At 50.8% G+C, this 23,495-nt stretch overlaps 4 protein-coding genes across 4 annotated transcripts; 3 read left to right on the top strand and 1 right to left on the bottom strand.

The window, feature by feature from the left end:
* Positions 1-879: 879 nt before the first annotated feature.
* LOC139785742 (uncharacterized) lies at positions 880-3,259 on the bottom strand (the record flags this gene model as incomplete). Its single annotated transcript, XM_071724915.1, has 2 exons — positions 880-2,359; positions 3,080-3,259. Coding segments are annotated over 2 exons (579 nt in total), but the record flags the coding sequence as incomplete, so codon positions are not given.
* A 2,997-nt stretch (positions 3,260-6,256) lies between these two features.
* LOC139785741 (uncharacterized) lies at positions 6,257-8,785 on the top strand. The gene has a single exon (XM_071724914.1). It carries the CDS (start codon positions 6,257-6,259, stop codon positions 8,783-8,785), a length of 2,529 nt encoding a protein of 842 aa, XP_071581015.1.
* A 7,069-nt stretch (positions 8,786-15,854) lies between these two features.
* LOC139785740 (uncharacterized) lies at positions 15,855-17,120 on the top strand. The gene is made up of 2 exons (XM_071724913.1): positions 15,855-16,132; positions 16,184-17,120. Exons 1-2 carry the CDS (start codon positions 15,855-15,857, stop codon positions 17,118-17,120), a joined length of 1,215 nt encoding a protein of 404 aa, XP_071581014.1.
* Positions 17,121-19,959: 2,839 nt separating this feature from the next.
* On the top strand, positions 19,960-21,597 carry LOC139785739 (neutrophil collagenase-like). The gene is made up of 2 exons (XM_071724912.1): positions 19,960-20,206; positions 20,306-21,597. Exons 1-2 carry the CDS (start codon positions 19,960-19,962, stop codon positions 21,595-21,597), a joined length of 1,539 nt encoding a protein of 512 aa, XP_071581013.1.
* Positions 21,598-23,495: the final 1,898 nt, after the last annotated feature.

Below are 23,495 nucleotides of genomic sequence, written 5' to 3'. Positions count from 1 at the left end.
TGCCGTGATTGGTGATACGCTCGTTCCGCTTCCGCGTAATCCGCTCCATGGGACCCCAGCCTTAGGGCCGATATCACAGTCTCCGATTAACGTGATCCTCCGATTAAACTCACTCTGCATCTCTTTCTAACTGTCCCCCTAGAAAGAGACGAAAAGACAGTTAGAAAGAGATGCAGAGTGAGTTTAATCGGAGGATCACGTTAATCGGAGACTGTGATATCGGCCCTTAGGCATTCAAAACAGACGGAACGGATCGACGGAAATCTAGTAAATTTTGTCTTCCGCGCTTCCGCGTTTCCGCGTTTCCGCGCTCCATGTAATGGCACCCTCATCAGAGGACTCATCTCAGTTCATAACATAAAACATTGATTCTAATACTATGGCTGATATTCATAGTCGGATCTTATATTTAAGATCGTCTTAAGTACGATCTTAAGATGTTATAAACCAATCACAGAGCCGTATTAGTATTTCAAGACACTACTTAAGACAGTCTTGAAATAAGATCCGACTCTGAATACGTGCCTATGCATAATTAATTTTTGTACTAACTTTCAAAATTTTAATTTTTATTGAAGCGAACACTTTTATAAACATTTTTATAATTATAAACAGATTTTATATAGTATATTATATTATTTATATAATATATTATATGTATACCTATTATAAAGAATACATGAAAGTAAGTTAACTTGTAAATATAATTAGACTCCATAAACTTCGAAAATAAAATTTGGTTTGAAAATTAAATTTTATATAGAATTTTGAACTAAAATTAAAAAAAAAAAATTTGAAGAAAAGCAAGACGAATTGTAAAGTTGTAAGAGAGGGAGAGGGGGGGAAGAAAGAGATTAAAAATGTATTAAAAATCTTGAATTATGATCTTTGAAATCTTGAATTATAATCTCTGAAATTAAAACAATGAAGATTTTTACATTACGAATATATAAGCAACTATGTAACAAGTTTATCAATGATATTAAAATGTAGAGTCTTCCATGTTTTTTAATTTGATCTATAATTGAAGTAATCCACGTTAATCCAAGTCAACGTGGTCAAACATTATATAATCTTTCATTTTGCATCGTAAAAGGAAGTATTTTGTAACTTTGTATGACAAAGTAGAGAGTAAAAGTTAATTAAAAAGCCATTAAAGAGAATAATTAAGTTTTCTTATATAATGTTATATAATTCTCAGATTTTTCTCGATATAATTATGGTAATCTTAATTTATATTATATATATGAAAACATTATATTACATCATAAAAGAATAATTTTTGATCTTTTAAACTAAAAGATCTGTCATTATTATATCAATTCCATGGTAACTTTTTTTTTAAGGAGGTTCCGTCGCTACAAAAAAATGCAGCCAGTTTCATGAAATTTTAATATGTTGTTCTGGAATGCAAAATAGAATTATGTGAATTTTTTGGGAATTTTTCACCGTCCCGTTTTGAAAAAAATCTACTCCAAAAATTGTATTTTTTAGTATAGGTTCTTATGGGAAATGACATATTGCACACCTTCAGAATGAAATAAGTGCAAGAAAAAATGCAAATGATAAGGAAAAAAAATATGCACATGTAACTTAATAATTTACAAATAAATGAGTGAAAGAAAGGGAAAGGTTACCGCACATTTCGTAGAAAAATTAATTATTAAAGCATAAATTGCTTGATTTTTCGTCTGCTAGACTGCCACGGTCGTGAGCAGCTTCACGCACTATACACGTGGCGACCAATCAGAGCAATCCCCTTCACTCCCACTACTTCAAACGCTAGTGCGCTGTTGCCAGAACCCCCGCGTCCCCCCGATGAAGCAACCGAACCTCCTTAAAGCGCGCTAATATTTCTATTATTTTATTGTTTTCCATTTTAATGTATTTGCTGTACTTTGTCATGCCTATTATTATTATTTTTTCTACATTATTTATTACGACAAAAGTCAAGTATTCATTAAAGATCCAGCAAACCCCATTCGTCATACATTGGAATTCTCTTCATCATCAATTTTTTATAACTCTCGCTCTTTTGACCCGGACTTGAAAAAGTATCAGGATTCATGATCTCATCCAAATCTTTCGCCTCAGTCTTACAGCACAGCACTATCGGTAAAACTGAGAAGGATGATATCATTCCATAACTGGCTCTTCGTTTTAGAGTAGCTTTCAGTTCTTTCATGGTGGGTGGCTGCTTCTTGCAGCCCAGTTGCTTCATAGTCGCCGACAGTGCGCCAAAATATTCATTTAATAAAACATCTCTCTTGTTTTCAATGACATCCGGGGAAGGACTTGTACTAAGAAAATATTGAAGATCGATTGCCGGCGATGTGTAGACACATGTTTGGAAATCCACCTGTAATATTAAACAAACTCTGTCGATCGATCGATTTTTTAAGCTCTTGATGGCAATTGAATTGGAAATGAAATCCGTGCCCCGGGAAAGAAGTGGGACTCGTGTTTAGGAAGTCGCGGCGAGAAAGTTGAGAGTTCGCGCGAATGACACCGACAGACAGGTGGCGGACGTACCTGAATGTGATCAAACTGGATTTATGCAATATTCATAATATACTGCAATTTCAAGTATCTCATATTAGCGCTGCCTCTTAGTCTTGATCGCTAAAGTCGATATTGCGAATCATTAAAATGCGTTAACATATACCGTATACTTTTCGGAATATTATATATTTATGTCTTATTCATTTTGTTAATTTTTATGTAAATTTATTTTGCATTTAACTGCAACTTGCATTGCATTCAATTACAAAAATGATAATAAAAAATTCAGAAATATAGATAATTAAAGCAAAGTGACTAAATGATGCTATATCTATTTATATTTAATTTATGCTCACAATGCTTTACATTTTTCAAAATTAATCTTTTAAGATATAGTTTTAAAGTAAATACGCTGTGTTTCAACAATATAAATTATATCATTACATGCAGGTACAAATTAGATTTCACAAATTTCGTCATTTAGTCTTAAATTTTAATCGTGATTATAATAATAAATAAATCAATAAGCTTGTATTTAAAGGAAATACATGATTTTTTATAATGTGGTGGTACTTACACAAATGTGCTGAACAGGTTTGCCATCATTGTCATATTTGAACAACATATTGTTTACCCAGAAATCGCCGTGATTAATAACATTGAATTCATCCTCACATAACTTGGATGCATCTTCTCCTATTTTATATATGTGGTCGGCGAGTTTAGCAATTTTTTCCGAGTATCTAACAGTAAATAAAAGTCACATAAACATGGAATTCTATAAAATTATGGAAAAATCATAAATATTTACTGTATATTTTAAACAACAATTTGTGTTTAGTAGACCAATAACAGTACTCTCCACTGCCGGGTACAACCGAGGGGAAGCGGGGGGGGACGCGCGCCCGCGGGGGGAACGCCATAAGAGATGGGCGAGGGGGGCGAGGGGGGAGCATGGGGTGGGGATGGGCGAGGGGGGGTGAAGGGTGGACAGGTGCAAGGGGTAACAGGGGGGGTGAGGGGGACAGGTGTGCGGGGGGGAATTTCCCCTGTAACTGGACAAACATTCCCCTGGAACTGGACAAAGGTGTATCGCCGTCCAATCAGATCCAGGGGGGGTGAGGGGGACAGGTGTGCGGGGGAATTTCCCCTGTAACCGGACAAACATTCCCCTGGAACTGGACAAAGGTGTATCGCCGTCCAATCAGATCGCGGGACGAAGACTCGAGGCTGTCCAATCAGAAGCGAGTATTTTGTGGGAACACCTGTCCCTAGGCGGGGTGATGGGAAAGTTCGCACCGCAGTGTTGCCACCATGCGGTAACCTCAAAGACCGAAATTCCCTAGGCGGGTGATGGGGAATTTCGCGCCGCAGGGTTGCCACCGGGGGTGGGGGGGATCGTCGTTCCCGGACGCTCCGAGAGGGCGCTCGGATCGGCGTTATCGACCGCGTTATCGACCGCGAGCGGAAATCCGCCCCGATTCGCGCGTCATCGCGAATAATGTTATCATCGCGCGCGTTCGAACTCGTTCGAGGTCGCTCTTGTCAGTTCCTCCTTTTGTTTTTTTTGCAGGATGCGGCGAGCGGATGTCCCCTTCCCGGAAGGGTGTATCCTGTAGGTACATCCTCCGTTGAGATAACAGCGGATGTCCCCTTCCCGGAAGGGTGTATCCCGTAGGTACATCCACCGTTGAGATACCGAACGAGTATAAAATGAATTGGCGCGACGGCGGTGTGAACGGATCGGAACGGGAATAAGTTAATGTTATTATTTTTTAAACGCGGTATGAGCGACGAGTACGTAGATCCGCGGCGCGTCGACGTAACGAGATATCTGAGCCGTCGCGAAATCGGAATCGTCGATCGCCGATCGCACCGGACGTATATCTTTATTAGTCTAATTAAGGAAAGAACAGCGAGACGCGTCGGTGATTACATTTATATTGATTTTGACGCGTATAAGGCGTTATGGGACGCTTTCGATTGGCGAGGTGAGGAGTATTGGAACAGTTCTTAACATTAGTGATGTGTAATCGCGAATGAACGATCGCCGTTATCCCTCGTCCGAGGAATCGGACGGCGAACCTCACTGCTACGAGCCCATGCCCATGTTCTCGTCCGATTCGGACGACGAATCGGCGAGACTCGAAACGTCGTTATCGTCAAACGTATGCGCGTCGGTGGCGAAGGAGGACTCGCGATGGAATCTAGCGACTCATCATCTGCGAAGGGAGATCGGAGCGCGAACTGCGCGCGAGCGAGCGTGGATAGAGACGACAATGGCATACTCCGTTAGGGCGAACGATTATATGCGTTACGTACCGCTCGAGTATTATCTTTACTATCAGACGGTGGACGGAGGAGAGAAGATACGTAGGATTCACACCTACAGGTCTCGTCGTCTGTTCGATCGAGTGAAATTCGGTGTTCCCGAGGGTGAAAGGCCCTTCTGGATAGGATGCAGGAACAGTGCGACGAGTTGCTCGCCGCGGACGTCAGCGACGCGGACGGGTACCGCGCGTGGGGACGACGATGCGACGAGTGTCTCCGGCTCTTGCGGGAGAGTTGTCGAGTCAGACAATCTGGGGGGCGAGGAAACACTGGAGCCGTGAACGCTCTGGTGGCTCGAATAGCGCGATTGGAAGGTTCGAGGGAGGATCTGCGCCGACGATTCGAACGCGTCGTAGGTGCCGGTTTGGACGGTGGGGGCGGCGGTAGCAGCAGCGGCGTTAGCGGAGGATTTTCGTGGGTCGAGATCGATACGGCGTTCCAAAGTCGCGTACTCACCGGCGCTGTGACGAACTCTACGTACATCGAACCAGCGCGATTTCTCGAGGATGCGAAGGGCACCGTGCTCGAAAAAGTGCAGGATAATTTGAACAGACACGTGTGTCTGAAGGTCAATGTCATATTCAATGGGGAATTCGTAGCGGACGTTAAGACCGATGTGAAGAGTATCGCTACGCGGAACGAACAGCTCCTCCAAGGGTCCGATCTGGGCGAGTGGTACGAAAAGCACGTGCGCGACGCGATTCTAGCGGCGTTGGACGAATTTCAAGAACGCGACAGTGGATGGGCGTTGTCGCGAATACTCAACCTAACGGTAAACGTGAACAAGTGTAATCCCATGCGCGTGGGATGTTGGATGAAGATACCGCTAGGTATAAGACTTAAACAGGCGGTGGTCAACGTGCTGTCGGAGAACGACACGTGTTTCGCGCGTGCGGTGGTCGCGGCTCTGTACCCCGCCAAGTGGCACGCGGAACGATGCGGCTCGTATCCCGATTACGCGACGGGATCAAGTTTCCCATAGATCTGAAACAGATCGGAAAGTTCGAACGTCAAAACGACGTATCGATCAACGTATTTACAACTCGGGAAGGAATCGAAAAAAAAGATAAGTTCGGACGGGGCGCCGACCGAAACGCGATCGTGCCTCTGCGGTTAACCGACGATAAGAGGGATAGACACGTAAATCTCCTGTATCTGCGCGATACGCTACGCGGTGTCAACAGGGGCCATTTCGCCTGGATAAAGAATCTGTCGCGATTGGTGAATTCGCAATTGACCGTGAAACGGTGCGCGAAGCACGTTTGCGATCGGTAAGTAAAAAAAAACCTGAGGAAGAAAGAAACGACGCGGTGTTATTTTATGTACGCATAGTAATCGCACGCATGTTATTGTACTTCGCAGATGTCTACACTATTTCTATACGCGCGAAAAGTTGGCCGCTCACAGCGTCGACTGCGGCCGAATGAACGACTGCGCCATCGTTCTTCCGAACGAGGACGATAAGTGGCTGTCGTTCGACAATCACGACAGAAAGGAGCGACTCCCCTTCGTGGTGTACGCGGATCTGGAGTGTCTTCTCGAACAGCGGGAGAGGGAGAATGCCGAAGAAGGCGCGAGAACGAAAAGATACGCTTATCAGCGTCACGTACCGTTCAGCCTGGGCTACTATCTGTGCTGCACCTACGACGATACCGTGTCCACGTACAGATATCGTCGCGGCGACGATTGCGTTTCGTGGTTCGTGAACGAGCTTCGCGTTCTCGCAGGTCACGCAAAGAGTAAATTCTCCACCAATATATCGATGGTAGAACTTACGGAGGACGAGAAACTCGAATTTTGGCGCGCGACGCATTGTCACGTGTGTCGGAAAGCGTTCCAACCGGAGGACAAGCGCGTGCGAGATCACTGTCATCTAAACGGACGGTACAGAGGTCCGGCGCATTCTCGTTGCAATCTGAATTACAGAAACGTGTACGTGATTCCCGTGTTCTTCCACAATCTGTCGGGTTACGACGCGCACTTTATCATCGAGAAAATCGCGAACGAATTCGAGGGTGGGGTCGAACTCCTGCCGCTTACGAAGGAAAATTACATATCTTTCTCGAAGACCGTTAAGGAGACGCAAACGGATGGGGTGTGGAATCGACTCGTGAAGCTTCGATTCGTAGACTCGTACAAATTTTTAGCCGCGAGTCTCGTAACCCTGGCGTCCTATCTGGACAAGGACAAGCTGAGAATAACGCGCTCGGAGAACGCGGAATTGAGCACGGAGGATCTCGATCTGCTCACTCGCAAGGGAGTATTTCCGTACGAGTACGTCGACAGCGAGGACAAACTGCGGGAGACCGAGCTTCCGCCGCGCGAGGTCTTTTACAGCTCCCTGACCGACGAGACCGCGAGCGAGAGCGATTACGAGCACGCGACGAGGGTCTGGCGACGTTTTCGCGTGCGGGATCTCGGCGAGTACAGCGATCTGTATCTCAAGACCGACGTGCTTCTTCTGGCGGATATCTTTGAAAATTTTCGGGACACGTGTTTAGCGAGTTATGGGCTGGATCCCGCGTATTATTATACATTGCCGGGGTACACGTGGGACGCCATGTTGAGGTACACCGGCGTGCGTTTCGAGCTGCTCACCGACATCGACATGGCGATGTTCGTGGAACGCGGAATACGCGGTGGCCTCAGTCAATGTTCGCTCAGGTACGCGCGAGCCAACAACAGGCACGTACCGACGTACGACTCGTCCCAGCCCACTACGTATCTCATGTATTACGACGTGAACAATCTGTACGGTTGGGCTATGGGCGAATCACTGCCGTACGCGAATTTCCAGTGGCTCGACGACCCCGAGAATTTCGACGTGACGACCGTGCCGACGGACAGCGAGGTTGGTTACATTCTGGAGGTGGATCTCGAGTATCCGCCGGAACTGCACGACGCCCACGCGGACCTGCCGCTGTGCCCGACGCGCGATAAACCGCCCGGTAAGCGGCAGGAGAAACTGCTCGCTACTCTCTACGACAAATCGCGCTACGTGACGCACTATCGAAACCTGCAGCAATGTCTGCGACTAGGTTTGCGTCTGACTCGCGTTCGTCGAGTGCTGCGATTCGCCCAGTCACCGTGGCTTCGCGGCTACATCGAGCTGAACACGACGTTCAGGACGCGCGCGAGCAACGAGTTCGAACGGAACATGTACAAACTCATGAACAATGCCGTCTTCGGCAAAACGATGGAGAACGTGCGCGCTCACGTGGACGTGCGTCTCGTGACGCGATGGGACGGGAGATACGGCGCGGAGGCGTTGATCGCTAAGCCGAACTTTCACAGTAGAAGCGTCTTCTCGGAGAATCTGGTCGCGATCGAGCTGCGGAAGCTCGAGGTAAAATTCAACAAGCCGGTCTACGTGGGTACGTGTATTCTCGAGATATCCAAGACGCGTCTCTACGAGTTTCACTACGACTACATGGCGCCGCTCTATCGCGACCGGTGTCGAATTCTTTACACGGATACCGATAGTCTGATCTATTCGCTGGAGTGCGAAGACGCGTACGAGCGTATGAGACGCGACATAGACAGGTTCGACACGAGCGATTACGCGGAGAATAACGCGCACGGTATGCCGCGCGTCAACAAGAAGGTGCCCGGTCTGATGAAGGACGAGAACAACGGCGCGATCATGACGGAGTTCGTGGGCCTCAGGGCGAAGATGTACACCTACAGGGTACTCGGACACGACGACACCAAGAGAATAAAGGGTGTTAAAAGAAACGTAGTCGCTAAGAGGATCACGTTCGAGGATTACGTGGCGTGCCTGCGGGACGCGCGCGAGCTGAGGACGCGCCAGTCGTGCATACGCTCGACGTTGCACGAGGTTTACACCGTGTCGGAGCAAAAACTAGCTCTCAGTCCGCACGACGATAAGCGATACGTGACGTTGGACAGCGAGGAAACGCTTCCGTGGGGACATTACGGAATACGGTTGTAAAAAAGAAACAATATCATGCGCTTTCTAAAACTGTTTTATCGTAGAAAAATTAATAGTACGTAAGAAACAAACCAATGAATGTGTAAATTTTTTATTAACAATAAAATACACGTTGCGCGTATTTACAAATGTCTAATTATTTCTGTTACAATACAGACGCCTTATCTATCCAGGAATTGTGCGAACTGTCCATCCCCAGCCACTTCACGTACGCTCGATTGCCGCGCTTACGCAGGACTTTTTCCACGAGATAGACGTCGGGATTGGAGACGTGCAGCAACTCGTGTTCGTAGAATCCTCCGGCTATCGCTTCTCCGCGAACGTCTTTCAGCAGATACGTAACGGGATTGGTCCTTTGTACTTTGGCTACGCGAAATATCTCGGTGGTCCAATTGGGAGTGTAGCCCTTTTCGAAGATCGTTTTGAATTTGCTCACGCGCACCGGATCGTCGACTCGAAATCTCACCGGCGCGGCGATCTTCGCGCGACTGTACACCGTGCGCAACAGTTTTTCGGCGACGGTGGGCGTCACGTCCGCCGGACGCATTCCGATCGTTCTGTGTCTGCGACGATTGTAATTCGACAAGAGGCGCGGCAGCGAGTCTATCCATCTGTACGATCCCTGGAGCGTGAAGAGCTTCCACATGTCGTTTTTCAACGTGCGATTGAATCTCTCCACCACCGACGCTTTCATCACCGAATACGTGGAGTAGTGATTCACCTTGCGCGCGTCGAAGATTTTGCGCGCGTCGGCGTTGTAGAATTCCTTTCCTTTGTCCGTTTGCAGATTCCTAGGTTGACGCGCGTCCTCGCGAAAGATCTTTCCGAGAGCCGTCGCGACCTCCTTTCCGCTCTTAGTCTTGAGCGGGATCGCCCAGGCGTACTTGCTCAGCACATCGATGACCGTCAGAATGTAATTGTGACCCGCGTTTTCGCGCGAATAGGGACGCATCTCGACCACGTCGGCCTGCCACAGGTCGTCGTAACCGCGCACCACGACGCGGCGGCGAGGAAAGTTTTTTCGCGCCGGCGCGTGCAATTCCTCCACGAGTCTCCGTTTTTCCACGCTCATTGCTCAAGAAGGTTCAATATACTCAGAATTTTGGCGATCTGGATTTCGTGCTTATCCACGGTATTCCTCACAGTTACGAACTGGCTTCTAAATTCTCTTATCAGATCTCTGAAGTTTTTTCTGAGATCCGCGATCGCTCCCTCGACGTAGCCCATGTTTGTCGCGTCGGTGCCGACCTCCGGCGCGGCCACGCGTCGTATCTTGCGCTCCGACGCGTCGTACGAATCTTCGCGCAAGAGAAGCGCGTCGTTTCGAAACCTCGCGATTTCGTCTCTCAAACCCTGGTTCGCGTTTGTCACGATGACGCCCGTGAACTCTCGATCGACGGTTTTCTTCTTCTCGATCTCTTCGATCACGGCGCTCTTGAACCGTTCGATCGCGTCCTCCACGTAACTCCTGTTCGTCGCGTCGGTGTCGAACTCCGGCGCGGCCACGCGTCGTATCTTGCGCTCCGACGCGTCGTAGGAATCCTCGTTCAAACGGAGCGCGTCGTTCTTCAGCGTCGCGATTCCGCCTCTCAATTCTTCCGTCGCGTCGTTCTTCTTGATCTCTTCGATCACGACGCTCTTGAGTCGCCCGATCGCGCCCTCTACGTAGCTCTTGTTCGTCGCGTCGGTGTCGACCTCCGGCGCGGCTACCCCTCGTATCTTGCGCTCCCTCGCGTGGTAAGAGCCCTGACTCAAGCGGAGCGCGTCGTTCCTCAGCGTCGCGTCGTTCTTCTTGATCTCTTCGATCACGACGCTCTTGAGCCGCCCGATCGCGCCCTCTACGTAGCTCTTGTTCGTCGCGTCGGTGCCGACCTCCGGCGCGGCTACCCGCCGTATCTTGCGATCCCGCGCGTCGTAAGAGTTTCGATTCGAGAGAAGCGCGTCGTTCCTCACCGCCGCTATTTCGCCTGTCAATTCTTCGGTCGCGCCTCTCTTCGATCGTCCGATCGCGTCCTCGACGTAGCTCTTGTTCGTCGCGTCGGTGTCGATCTCCGGCGCGGCTACCCGCCGTATCTTGCGCTCCCTCGCGTCGTAGGAACCCTCGCTCATAAAGAGCGCGTTGTTGCGCGTGTAGTTACGCAGGGATTCGATCGAGGAGCGTAATCGCACCGTGGACGCACCGTCGATTCCGTCCCCGTTGCTCCGATTTGTCAGAGACATACCGAATTTGTTCACGGACATCGCGCGCGCGCGGGGGAGGCGCTGGAGAGCGCGCGATACGTACTGCCGTCGCGATCGACGCGACCGATCAATTTACGACGAAACCGGCCTCGCGAAGTTCCTCGATTATCGACAGAATTTCGTTGTCGTGAGCGTTGTTGCCGGCCCGACGAGAAGCGTCTAGCAGTCGAAGTCGATCGACCAGCTCGTTGGGATCGTCCCAGTGAACGTAATCGATCGCGTTGTCGGTCAGTCGCATGGCCGACGGTAGTCCGGCGCCCTTCGTAGTCCCAACTGTGTGAGACGGGTGTACGAGCGGCGCTATTATTTTTGTGTACTTGTGTCCCCTGTTACCCTTGACGGGCATGCCGGCGCTGCGACCGCGTTTGTGAGCGCTGGTGGCGAAAAGTATACTCCTGTACGTTCGTTTGTCCTTCTCCGTGTAGACGCGAGCGTTGGGAATTCGCATGAAGATCAACTCGTACAGACCGCGCGTGCCCTTGTACCGTACACCGTCGATGATCACGGAGTCATCCGGGGCCACGTCAAATCGCTTGTTACCCAGCATCGTGCCGTGCTCGCCGAGATACACTCCGTAGACGTGGTCGATCTCCTTTTTACTGTCGCCGCTCAGAAGAGCGCCCACGTACTCCCGCCCTAACGGTCCTAGTTGGCTATTCAGAGCGTCGCGACCTTCCACCGTGCTCAAAGACTCCCTGACGGACGTCTCTAGCGCGGGGGGTGGAGTCGTAGTCTCCGAGACGATCTCGTGTTCTCTGGGTAAAAACCGGACCGAATCGGCGTGGATCGGCGTGGAGCTCGCGATAGTCGTCGCGGGAGCCGAACTCAACCGTGCTGGACGCGACTCTCCTTTTTTTCCCGCGGTCGTCGTTGTCCTTATTGGCGTGAATACGTCGTCGTCCTCCCCGTAATCGCGCTCCAGGTCGGCGCCTGCATCGTCGTCGTCGTCGTCGCCGCCGTAGTCACTATCCTTCTTCGCTCTCTTCGTCGTTTTCATCTTTCTCGCGAGCGTAAAGCTGCCGTCGTCGTCGTCGTCGTCGTCAATCCTCCCGGTCCTTTACCCCTGCGGTCCGCGTCATCGGCGAGCCGTTTCAGAGGTTTGACGATGGGCTCGTACCTCTTTTCCAGAGCGATCTCGCTCTCCATTTTTCCGACCCTGAGAGCGGCGTACTTCCTGCGAATCGAGGCGCGCGTTTTGGCTATCTCTCGCGCGGTCCTCTCTTCCGCGATCGCGCTCATACTCGCGTCGTTCGGCGAAGCGCACTGATCGGCTCTACAGCACGGCGAAGTCGTGGAACCCCCGTCTGTACCGTCCGCCTCGCAACGCGCTGTCCTTGTCTATCACGGCGAAACCGTAGGTGCGTCGCCAACACTCGCGACAGAAGGCGCGAAACTCGTCGTACGACATGTCGATGTTCACGTGATCGTCGTACACGTGCCGCAGATTGGTGCCGTCCTGCCTGAACAGGATCAACAGATTTGCGTTATCGCGCACGAGATGTTTCGGTATTTTGGCGTACGTCTGACAGAGATAGAAGCAATCGATATTCGAATGTCGACCCATAGAAAAGTACTCCCTCATTCTGTCCTGCTTGTCGCAGGCCACGTCGTCGAAGACGAAGACCGAGTCGGGAAGCGCCTCGTCGGGTGGAACGACGTCGCGATTGTCGGAGAACGCGCGATAGCTGATCTCCTCCATAGGCTCGAACAATCGTTCGAGATATCGATACTTCGGTTGTTGCAGAGATTTCGAGTACACGTATACGTTCTCGAAACGAAGACCGTGCGCTTGTTCCAGCAGACTCACCAGAACGTTCGTCTTACCGCAGTTAGAGGGACCGCAGATGATGCAGCGTACGACGTTCGGCAAGAGAGGACCGTGTCTGCGCGATTCTCCGTTTCCTCCCTCGGTCGCGCCCGAGCCTGCCTGCGTTTTGCGATCCACATTCGAGACTCCTATCGTCACCGACTGTCGCACGAATCGCATTGCGCCCTCTCTCTTTCGCTCTCTCTCTCGGTCTTTTCCGCAAGCGCGCGCTCGTTCGCGCGACGAACGCGCCCGAGCGACGGGGCGGGGAGGGCAGCACGGACGTCGTTTCGTTTCGTCGCGCCTGCGCAGACGCTTCGCGCGCAAGTATAAGTAGCGCGAGCGCGTCGTCGTATCCGTAGAAATTCGATCTCAAAAGCAACGAATCGTTCGCGCGCGCGTCGGTGATCGAGATGTTTCCCATCCTACTGACGGACAGGCGCGATATTCTCGATCTAACGGCCGAGGAGCTGGAATTCGTTCCGAAGATCGTTCTGTTGCGTAAATTTGAGAAATACGTGCAACTGCTGTGGGACCGTTTGCCCGAACATATAAAAGCGGATCCCGAGGTGCAGAGATATCGCTCGTGTATGGAACATTACAATCGTCCGTGGCAGCGAACGCACATAGACGGTCCACCGCCGCTCGTCAAGGACTGCTACGAGTGCAACCGCGCGCTCGCTCTGAACGGTGAGTCGTCGAAACCGTTCCGTTCGAATTGAGAAGAAGAAAAAACCCTCCCGCAACCGCGACCGAATGCGCGGCGCCGGTCTACTCGATCGCGCGATAAACGCTCTTCCCTTCGAGCTGCATATACCCGGCTATCAGTTTTGCGGACCCGGTACGCGTCTAGCGAAGAGACTAGCGCGCGGCGACAAAGGCATCAATCCGTTGGACGCTGCGTGTCGCGAGCACGACATAGCGTACTTCGCGAAGCGGCGAGCTCGCCGAACGACACGTCGCCGATCGACTGCTCGCCGAGAGGGCGCGCGAGCGCGTCACCGCGAAGGACTCGGCGGTCAGTGAGAGACTCGCCGCGGCGGCCGTATGGGCGGCTATGAAAGCGAAGACGAAACTGGGCATGGGTATGGAAAGGAAAAAAGGAAGAAAGAGGAAAGGAACGGGGAGAAACGCGAAGACGAGGAGGAAGAGGCGGAGGATACTTCCGACGGCGAAACGCGGCGGCTTCTTGCCTTTTCTACCGATGTTGGGTGCGCTCGGTTCCTTGATCGAGTGGCGCGGCTGGCGTGGCCAAGGCGGTGAGCGCCGGCAAAGCGGCGCGACGGGAACTCGAGGAACTGCAGCGACACAATCGCGCGATGGAAGGGTCGCGGGCTGTACCTCACGCCGTATAAGAAGCGCGGAGGTGGCGCGAGGAGAATCGCCGAAAAAAAAAAAATTTCGCGGAAGAAGGCGACGCTAGCGGCGACGTCGGATCTGCCGCCGTACGGCGTCACGACGAACGAGCAGCTCGATCGATCGGCGCGTCGCCTACGCATACCGTTCTTCCGTGGGGTGTTCATGCGCGACGCTCTGCCGACGAGGGTGCGACACGCGGAGTGCGGCATCGTGAATCTCGACGACGCGGCGGGTCCGGGCACGCATTGGGTCGCTTACGCGAAGAAAGGGAACGCGGCGATCTACTTCGACGCGTTCGGAAATCTCCGTCCGCCGAGGGATCTCGCGCGATATCTCGGCGGTGGCGGCGAGAGCGCGATCGTGACGTACAATCGTCGCGCGTTCCAGACGTTCGAGCAGAGAATCTGCGGACAGCTGTGCCTGCGATTTCTTCGCGAGATCGATTGGGGGAGCGGTGGCGAACGATCGACGTTCTCCCGCTGATGTCGCTGACGCTCACGTTAACCGGAACCAGCAGCGTTCTCACGGCGAGTCACTTTCCCGCTTTGGATCTGAGCGACGGCGAGTACGAGCTGGGTTTGGCGACTTTTGAGACGTACAATTCGATACCGAACGTTACGCCGGCGAACAATCGATTCTACTTCGGCGAGGACGACCGGAAGATCGTCGTTCCGGAAGGGTCGTACGAGCTGCGAGCCGTGAGCAGATATCTGCGCGCCGCTCTTCTTCATCGCGAACGTCGCGCCCGCGAGAGAGAGAAAGAGAAAGAGAAGAGAGAAAACTGCAGGCCGATGGCGCTGAACGGGTAAAAGAAAATAAACAAACGGAGAAGAACGACGACGACGATAACGACGACGCTTATCGCATATACGAGGACGAAGACGACGACGACGACGACGGTTATGGCATATACGGGGACAACGACGGCAAGAACGACGACGATGACGGTGGCGATAGAACGATACTCGCTCTTCGCGCCAACGAGAATACCATGAGGAGCGAGATAAAGTGCGCCTACAGAGTGAATTTTACAAAACCGAACAACATCGGTTCTCTTTTGGGTTTCTCGCGCGATCGTATCCTAAAACCGAACAAATGGTACGTTTCCGACGGACCCGTTGACGTCATGAGCGTGAACATAATTCGCATCGAATGCAGCATCACCACGGGAGCGTACAGCAACGGGACGCTCGGTGCACGCGATACACGAATTCGCGCCGAAAGTTCCACCGGGATATAAACTGTCGGAGACTCCGACGCAGATCATTACCTCCCGATCGTCGCGCGAAACGTCACCGATATCACGGTGCGAATCGTGGATCAGAACGATCGATTGATCGACTTTCGCGGCGAGGAGATAACGATTAGACTGCACGTACGTCGTCGCCGCAGTTAGTGTGTGTGTGTGCGCGCGTATCTCCGCAACCTGAAGAGAGAGAGAGCGAGAGGGATGCTCGTTCTGAACGGATCGAGCGCGGATTGTACGAACGAGCGAGCTAGCCCGTTCTACGACGTAATCGAAAGCGTAAGGAAGAGAAGAGGTGGTGGCGGTGGTGGTCGAAGAGGAAAGAGAGCCGTTCTCAGCAACGCCAACGTCAGGTTCCTACGATCACTGGGTCTCGCCGTGAGAACCGCGTCGTTTCTACTTCGAAAGGAAAGACCATGGCCGACATCCTGAGTATCGGCGGTGAGCCGATCTTCGACGAGCGCATCGTCGGAATCGAGACTCACACGTATAACCCGTACGTGAACACGACGTTCGGGCACAACGACGAGATACGAATACCCATACAGCAACAGGATCTGTATACGCTGCCGTGCGACAGTTTTCTGTACGTCGAGGGACGACTCTATGACGACGGCGCGGGCGCGACGACGTCGGAAGCGACGGATGCTCAAAGGCAATACGCGAAATTGGTCAACAACTGCGTGGCGTTTATGTTCGACGAGATTTGATACGAACTCGACGGCGTGGAGATCGACCGGTGTAGAAACGTCGGCATAACCAGCACGATAAAGAACTACGCGTCGCTGACCGCCGAACGAGCCAGGAGACTGCAGAACGCCGGATGGAGTTATCCGACGAACGAATCGAATCTGAACGACGCGTCCCATCAATTCAACTTTTGCGTACCTTTGAATATTCTTTTGGGTTTCTGCGAGGACTACAGACGCGCGGTGATAAACGCGCGACACGAACTTATCCTGATACGCGCTCGGAACGACGTCAACTGCGTCGTAGATCCGAAAAAAACCGTGCCGAGAGATCCCGCCAAGGATACTAAAATTACGCTACTGAAGGTGCAATGGCGTATGCCGCACGTGGCGTTAAACGACGTGACTAAATTGTCGCTTTTGCGAACGTTGGAGAGCGGACGATTTCTGAGCGTGGGCTTTCGCTCTTGGGACCTGTACGAATTTCCTCTGCTGCAGAGCACGACCAAGCATTCGTGGGCCGTGAAAGCCGCGCCGCAGTTGGAGAAGCCGCGATACGTCATATTCGCGCTGCAGACCGGACGGCGAAACGAATTCACGGAGGACTCCTCGAGGTTCGATCATTGCGCGCTCGCCAACGTGAAATTGTATCTCAACTCGGAATTCTATCCCTACGACGACGTGAACGCGGATTTCGAAAGCGACAAGTTCGCCGTGCTGTACGAGATGTACGCGAAATTTCGAGGAGCGTACTACGGAAACAGTCGCGACGACGCGCTCTTTTCCCCGCGCGAATTCGCGCGAGTAGCGCCGCTCGTGGTGATCGATTGTTCCCGCCAAAACAAAGCGGTGAAGAGCGCCACCGTGGACGTGCGCATCGAATTCGAATGCAAGGAAAACGTTCCGCCGAAGACCACCGCCTTTTGTCTCATCGTTCACGATCGCGTCATCGAGTACGGTCCGCTGACCAATGTGGTGCGCAAAATCATCTAGCGGAAATGGCGATTGTAGGATACCACACCCCGGAAACGGGAGACATATATAAAGACGGGGATCCTTCGATCGTTCCTCAGATCCCGTTAAGAACGAGCAGTTTGAGCGTGAATTGTTCGACGCCCACCGACTCGATGGCCGCAGCGGCAACGACGATCTTCGTCGACCTGCAGGGATTCGTGGTGAGCGAAGGAGGTGGCCGTGCTCCGAAGCGAGACGCGCAAACTCGCGCATCACGTGTTTCGCGCGCCGATGAAATGGGACCTGCTCACGAACGCCGAAAAAGCAAGGGCCAACTGGCTGATGGCGAACCATCACGGCCTCCGTTGGAAAGACGGGGACGTGGACTATCGCTTAGCCAGGTCGATTATTCGACGCGCGGTGTGCGACGACCTGGGCGAGGGAGAAAAGACGCCCGGCGCGCGAATATACGTGAAAGGCCTCGAGAAGAAGAGGTGGCTGGAGGAGATTCTCGGCGACGTCGACGCGACGATCGAGACCATCGACGCCGAGTACGACGACATCGATCGGCTGGAGTTTCTTCGCGCCGATCGCACGTTTCGCTGCGGACGCCATCAACGGTGCTGCGCGATGGAGAACGTGATGAAGTTGCGCGACTGGTGGAACGAGCGACGCGAGTGTCTCTCCAGCATCGACTCCACGGATCAAATATAAATGTGTATCCATCCATCCATCTATATATGTATATATTTTAATCAATAACAAAAAGATCTATCTATCTATATTTGATTCAATAAAAAAAACTGATGCAAAATCAACGAGGAAAGTTATTCATTATTCGCATACCTACACCGTACGTATAATCGTACTCGATAACGCCGAGCGCGATAGCGTCGAGCGCGCGAGCGACGAGCGTGATGCGTAAGCGAACGAGAGCGTCGAACTCTGAAGAAGAACGGCAACGATAACGCCGAGCGCGCGAAACTGTCAATGAGCGCGGAGTCGGGAGCGTCGAGCGGAAGCGCGATATCGGCGGCGGGAGCGTCTAATCTCGTTGCTGTTCACGCGTATTTATCTTTATATATTAGTTATTTAATATTATATTTATCCAATATTATATTTATTCTTGTATATTATATACTACTTATTTACTACTTTATACTTATTGCTTCCTCATAGAGGAAGTTTTGTTTTCGTAAATTCGTATATGAATCTTTGATTGCGTATAAAGTTTGCTCTATTCAACCGAATTAAAAAAGAATTATATATATATAAAATAGGAGTAGAAAAAACCAAAGAAAGGATATTCGACATATGGTGTTGTAACATAATCTTTTTCTATCTATAATAATATAAATGACATTAAAATCTTTATTGTTTGATATAATTATATACATAACAATATAATTTTATTCAATTTATTATGAAGAGAGCTAACCCCTTTATATTATATTATATTATATTATATTATATTATATTATATTATATTATATTATATTATATTATATTATATTATATTATATTATATTATGTTATATTATATTATATTATATTATGTTATATTATATTATATTATGTTATATTATATACTACTTATTTACTATTTTTATATTTTTACATATTATTTCTTGTTAGAAACGGAGGGCCAGCCCTCGACGACGTCGTCCTCGAAGTCGACGTCAATCAAGTTGATATCAATATTGCCGCGACCGCTCTCATCCTCCTCGTCGTCGTCGTCGTTGTTGTCTTCGTCGTCGTTGTCATCGTTACCGTCGCAGCACGTATCGGGACGCTTCGCCGATGAATCGAGTCGCGCGGCGTCCCGATACATGCTGCGAATCCTCGCAGCGTACAAACGCATGTGGTTCCTGAATTTTTTTAACACCGCTCCGATGAGTCCTCTTCGCAAAAAATACATATTATTACTAAATATATAAATGAATATATAAGTGAATTTATAAATAAATATATAACTGAATATATAAGTGAATTTATAAATAAATAAATAAATAAATATATAAATGAATATATAACAATATAATTTTACATTTGCAAACTTACATTCGATCGAACATCCGTGCGTCCTCGTCGACGCGGATCGTGACTTGCAGACAGGGCGGCGCTCCATCGACGATATTTCTGAGGCGATGCTGCAGCTGCAGCACCGCCTCGTGTAAGTCGTCCGTAGCCCTAGCTACGGACGTTGCCTGGATTTGCGCCCAATCGCACACTCCTTTCAGTTTGGATATTTTGTCCATTACGTGTTCTTAGGAATAATTTACGTCACTAGCTCGAAAAACTGTGAACGAACTACACCCGAGTCTAGCCTCGAGTCCTTATATATATCGAGGATGTGCAATCGAAGAAGGATGCGGAATCAAAGAAGGGATGTGCAATCATAAAGGATATTGCGTGTGTAATTAAAACTATGTAAAAAATTGACCTTTGCACACAGGAAGAGATGCATTTTTCTAATCAAACCGACTCATCCGCCGGAATCGTCGACGCATTTCTTCCACCCCGAGACCCCCGCCGCCACCTGTCCGCGCTATCGGTAGCGAGCATGCCCGCGTAAGTCGCTCGTCGCGATCGCGCTCGTATCGCGACGCATTGTCATCGTCCATAAAAGAAGCAAGATATTGTGCAATAAAAACTATTTTTAGAAACTTTGCACAGAGGAAAAAATGCATTTTTTTTATCAAAACGGACTCATCCGCCGGAATCGACGCATTTTTTCCACCGCGAGACCCTGCCGCCACCTGTCCGCGCTATCGGCAACGAGCGTCACCGCTTGAACCGCGCGTCGCGATCGCGCTCATATCGCGAAACGCCGTTATCGCAGTTCCGCCGTTTCTCTCGCTCTCTCTCGCCCTCGACGATGTGGCTCTCGCGCGTAATTGCGTTAACCGCGTGTTTTATCGCCGCGAGGTGCGTCAATCCCACGGATGAGAATTACGCACATACGATCGATTACCTGCGGAAATACGGATATCTGACCGAAGATGTGGACGCGTTTCCGGCTCAGAGACGAAGAGACGTTCTTCGTAACGCCATCGAGGAATTTCAACGATACTACGGTCTGCCCGGCGATGGAACGCTCGACGACGAAACGCTGCAATTTATGCGTAAACCGCGATGTGGTTTCCAGGATATCCTGAAGCACGGAACGGCGGCGAGTCTATCGAAATGGCCGAGGACTCACCTGACGTAGGATTTTTACGTAGCCGCCAAAGAGGAGCTGAATACCGCGCGGGCCGCGTTCGACCTGTGGTCGCAACATTCGGCGTTGACGTTCGAACGCTCCGAAACGAATCCTGACATTATAATATCTTGGCGAACCCGACGTCACGGTAACACGAATATCAACGTAAACGGCCCAAATTGCTCGGCCAAATTCGACGGTCCCGGTAACGTTCTGGCCCACGCGTATCTCCCGACGAACGAAGCGGGATTCGTCTCCGAGGTGCACGTCGACGGTGACAAGCCGTGGCATATTCACGTCAGTAAAAATCCCCCGAATACGTTTTCCCTGCATTTCACGCTGACGCACGAGATCGGTCACTCTCTCGGATTGCCGCACAATGAGCGCAAGACCTCGGTGATGTTCGCGTACTCGCCCGACAAGCAGTATCCGGTTAGGCTCGACAGATTCGACATTCTCGACATTCAACGTTTGTACGGTGAAAAACGGACGAACGCGCCCTCACAGACGCCGCCGCCGCCGCCGCCGCCGCCGCCGCCACCGCGATCACGGCCGCCGCAACCATCGCCGGACCTGTGCGGCCTTGGTCGCGTAAACGCGATATTGATTTTGGAAAATCGAATGTACATCTCGTACGGGCGTTACGTTTGGTCGATCGATCTGGACGGTAGGACGTACAATGGACCGTTAGCCCTGTCGAATCACATGAGCTTTCTTCACGACAATTACACGCGCATAGCTGCTGCCTATCAATCTCCGTCCGGTGATCTCATGGTGTTCGTAGATAATTTGTTATACATGTTTCAATATCCGGAATTTTCTCTGAGGCCAAATTGGCCGAAGACCTTGCGAGAACTCGGATTTCCCGCAGATGCGAAACTCAACGGAGCGGTAAACACCCATAGAGGCCGTTCCTTCGTGATGTACAACGGTAACTCGGTGGGCGAGATAGACGAATGTACGAAGAAAGTCGTCAGACTTACGCTTCTCGAGGCGACGTTTCCCGGAATACCGACCGGCGTGACGTCGATCTTTCGATACGTCGACGGCAATCTGTACTTCACCACTCGGACGCAGTTCTACAGATTCAACGAATTTACGAAAACCGTCACGGCCGCCGGTAAATTCGATCTACGGATGCTGAATATTGTCTGCCCTAAGACCGAACTGTTGCAGCAGTTGCGCGATCTTCTCGATCGAATCGTACGCGTCGGCGATTTAACGTCACCGGCGAGCGATTCGGACGACGACGACGACGACGGCGGCGGCGGCGGCGTTCAGCTTTACGATCGCCGTATCCGCCGAAGGAAGTAGAGGACTGCGCAAATCCCCACACCACACCGCACATCGCGCGATATAAGTGAGAACTTTTCTACTTATACCGATGTGTTCCCGCCAAAGCATCAGTATCGCATCGTCAGCTGAATACGACGCGTCGAAACAAAAATCAGAAACGAACGATACTGCAACGCGCGTGCGAAATGTTCTCGACGTTGGCCGATCGACCCGCGCTGAGGGATCTTTCCCCTCGCGAGACGGATTCGGAGGTGAACGACAACGGCAAAAGACGAAGGATCGAATCGACGGACGATCATCATCAGCATCATCATCATCATCGGGAGTCGCGTTCCAGCTCTCACCCCCCCAACGACGTTCGCCACCCCGTCGTCGCGCCTGCGGTGCGCATCCTGGCGACCCGTTATCCGCTGACGACGACTGGCTACAAATACTTAGCCATCGGTGTCACGGTTAAGTCACCGTGGTACGGTATACCCGCACCTTCGTACGTGGATATCGCCCTGGGAGATAAGCAAGGCAAGGAGATCTCTCTGACGCTCGATATGTGGAAAGGACTACTCGAGCGCAAACACGACATATTGGCGTGTCTGCGATCCAACCTCGTCGATGGAACCCGCCCCCCTCGCCGATATCGATCGGAGACCTGACACTGCGATTCGGATTGATCAACAACCTGTCGATCTTGCGTATGGAACTACCCAACGCGGCTCGTCTGGCAATGTCGCTCGCCACCCTGCTCTCGCTGTACAATTTACAATTTTGCGTCGATCGCATCGTCTCGGCGCTGAGCGCGGTCACCGAGGAAGTCGACGCGAAGTATTCGCGCTATCAGGAGATAGCCGCCAACGCGATTAAGACGGGAACTTCGGCCAAGACTGCGATACTGAAAAGCGAGTTTTTCGATCCTAACAAGATCGTCGACTGTGAGATTACCGCGCTTTGTTTCAAATCCTGAACGTCACGACACACGTTTACAAATTTATATATATATATATATATATATATATGATGACCTTAGACCGTCGTGAGACAGGTTAGTTTTACCCTACTGATGACCAATCATTGCGATAGTAATCCTGCTCAGTACGAGAGGAACCGCAGGTTCGGACATTTGGTTCACGCACTCGGTCGAGCGGCCGGTGGTGCGAAGCTACCATCCGTGGGATTATGCCTGAACGCCTCTAAGGCCGTATCCTCTCTAGTCAAAGGTGGCAATGATATCTCTAGGAGTCTCGACATCGGAGCCAGGTACCTAAGTCGTCTACAGACGATTCCGAGTCTCGACATCGAACTCGCGAAACTCATGTTCGACCGTTAGACGCCGTGCCGTCGTAAGCGGTGAGATCCCGACGACGGGCAGAGGCGCCGTACGGCAAACCGGGCTCGTGCGACGACCGGACCGCGAGGACCGGCCGCCTAGTAGTGTGTCACATTGTTTTGAGCCTTTCGACTCACGAGACTCCTAGAGATATCATTGCCACCTTTGACTAGAGAGGATACGGCCTTAGAGGCGTTCAGGCATAATCCCACGGATGGTAGCTTCGCACCACCGGCCGCTCGACCGAGTGCGTGAACCAAATGTCCGAACCTGCGGTTCCTCTCGTACTGAGCAGGATTACTATCGCAATGACTGGTCATCAGTAGGGTAAAACTAACCTGTCTCACGACGGTCTAAAGTCTCATGACGGTGTGTATAAATATATATATATATATATTTATACACACAGAAACAATGTAAACGAGTATCGACGTATGTAAAATACATATTTTATTTTTCAAAATAAAAAACTACCGCTCGTACGCGGATATCTCATATATGTGTTCTCTCTCTCTTTCTTTTCCGTATCTATCTCGATACGATCCCGCGCTCCCTAGGTCCCCCGACTCCGCTTACTCCACGATCGCCGCGATTG

The sequence above is a fragment of the Temnothorax nylanderi genome, unplaced genomic scaffold, assembly GCF_030848795.1.
Source record: "Temnothorax nylanderi isolate EJ_2023f unplaced genomic scaffold, tnyl_v1.0 TNYL_tig0873_pilon, whole genome shotgun sequence".
Lineage (NCBI taxonomy): Eukaryota > Metazoa > Arthropoda > Insecta > Hymenoptera > Formicidae > Temnothorax > Temnothorax nylanderi.
The sequence above is the reverse complement of the archived record's forward strand: the minus strand, read 5'-3'. Positions and strand labels throughout refer to the sequence as shown.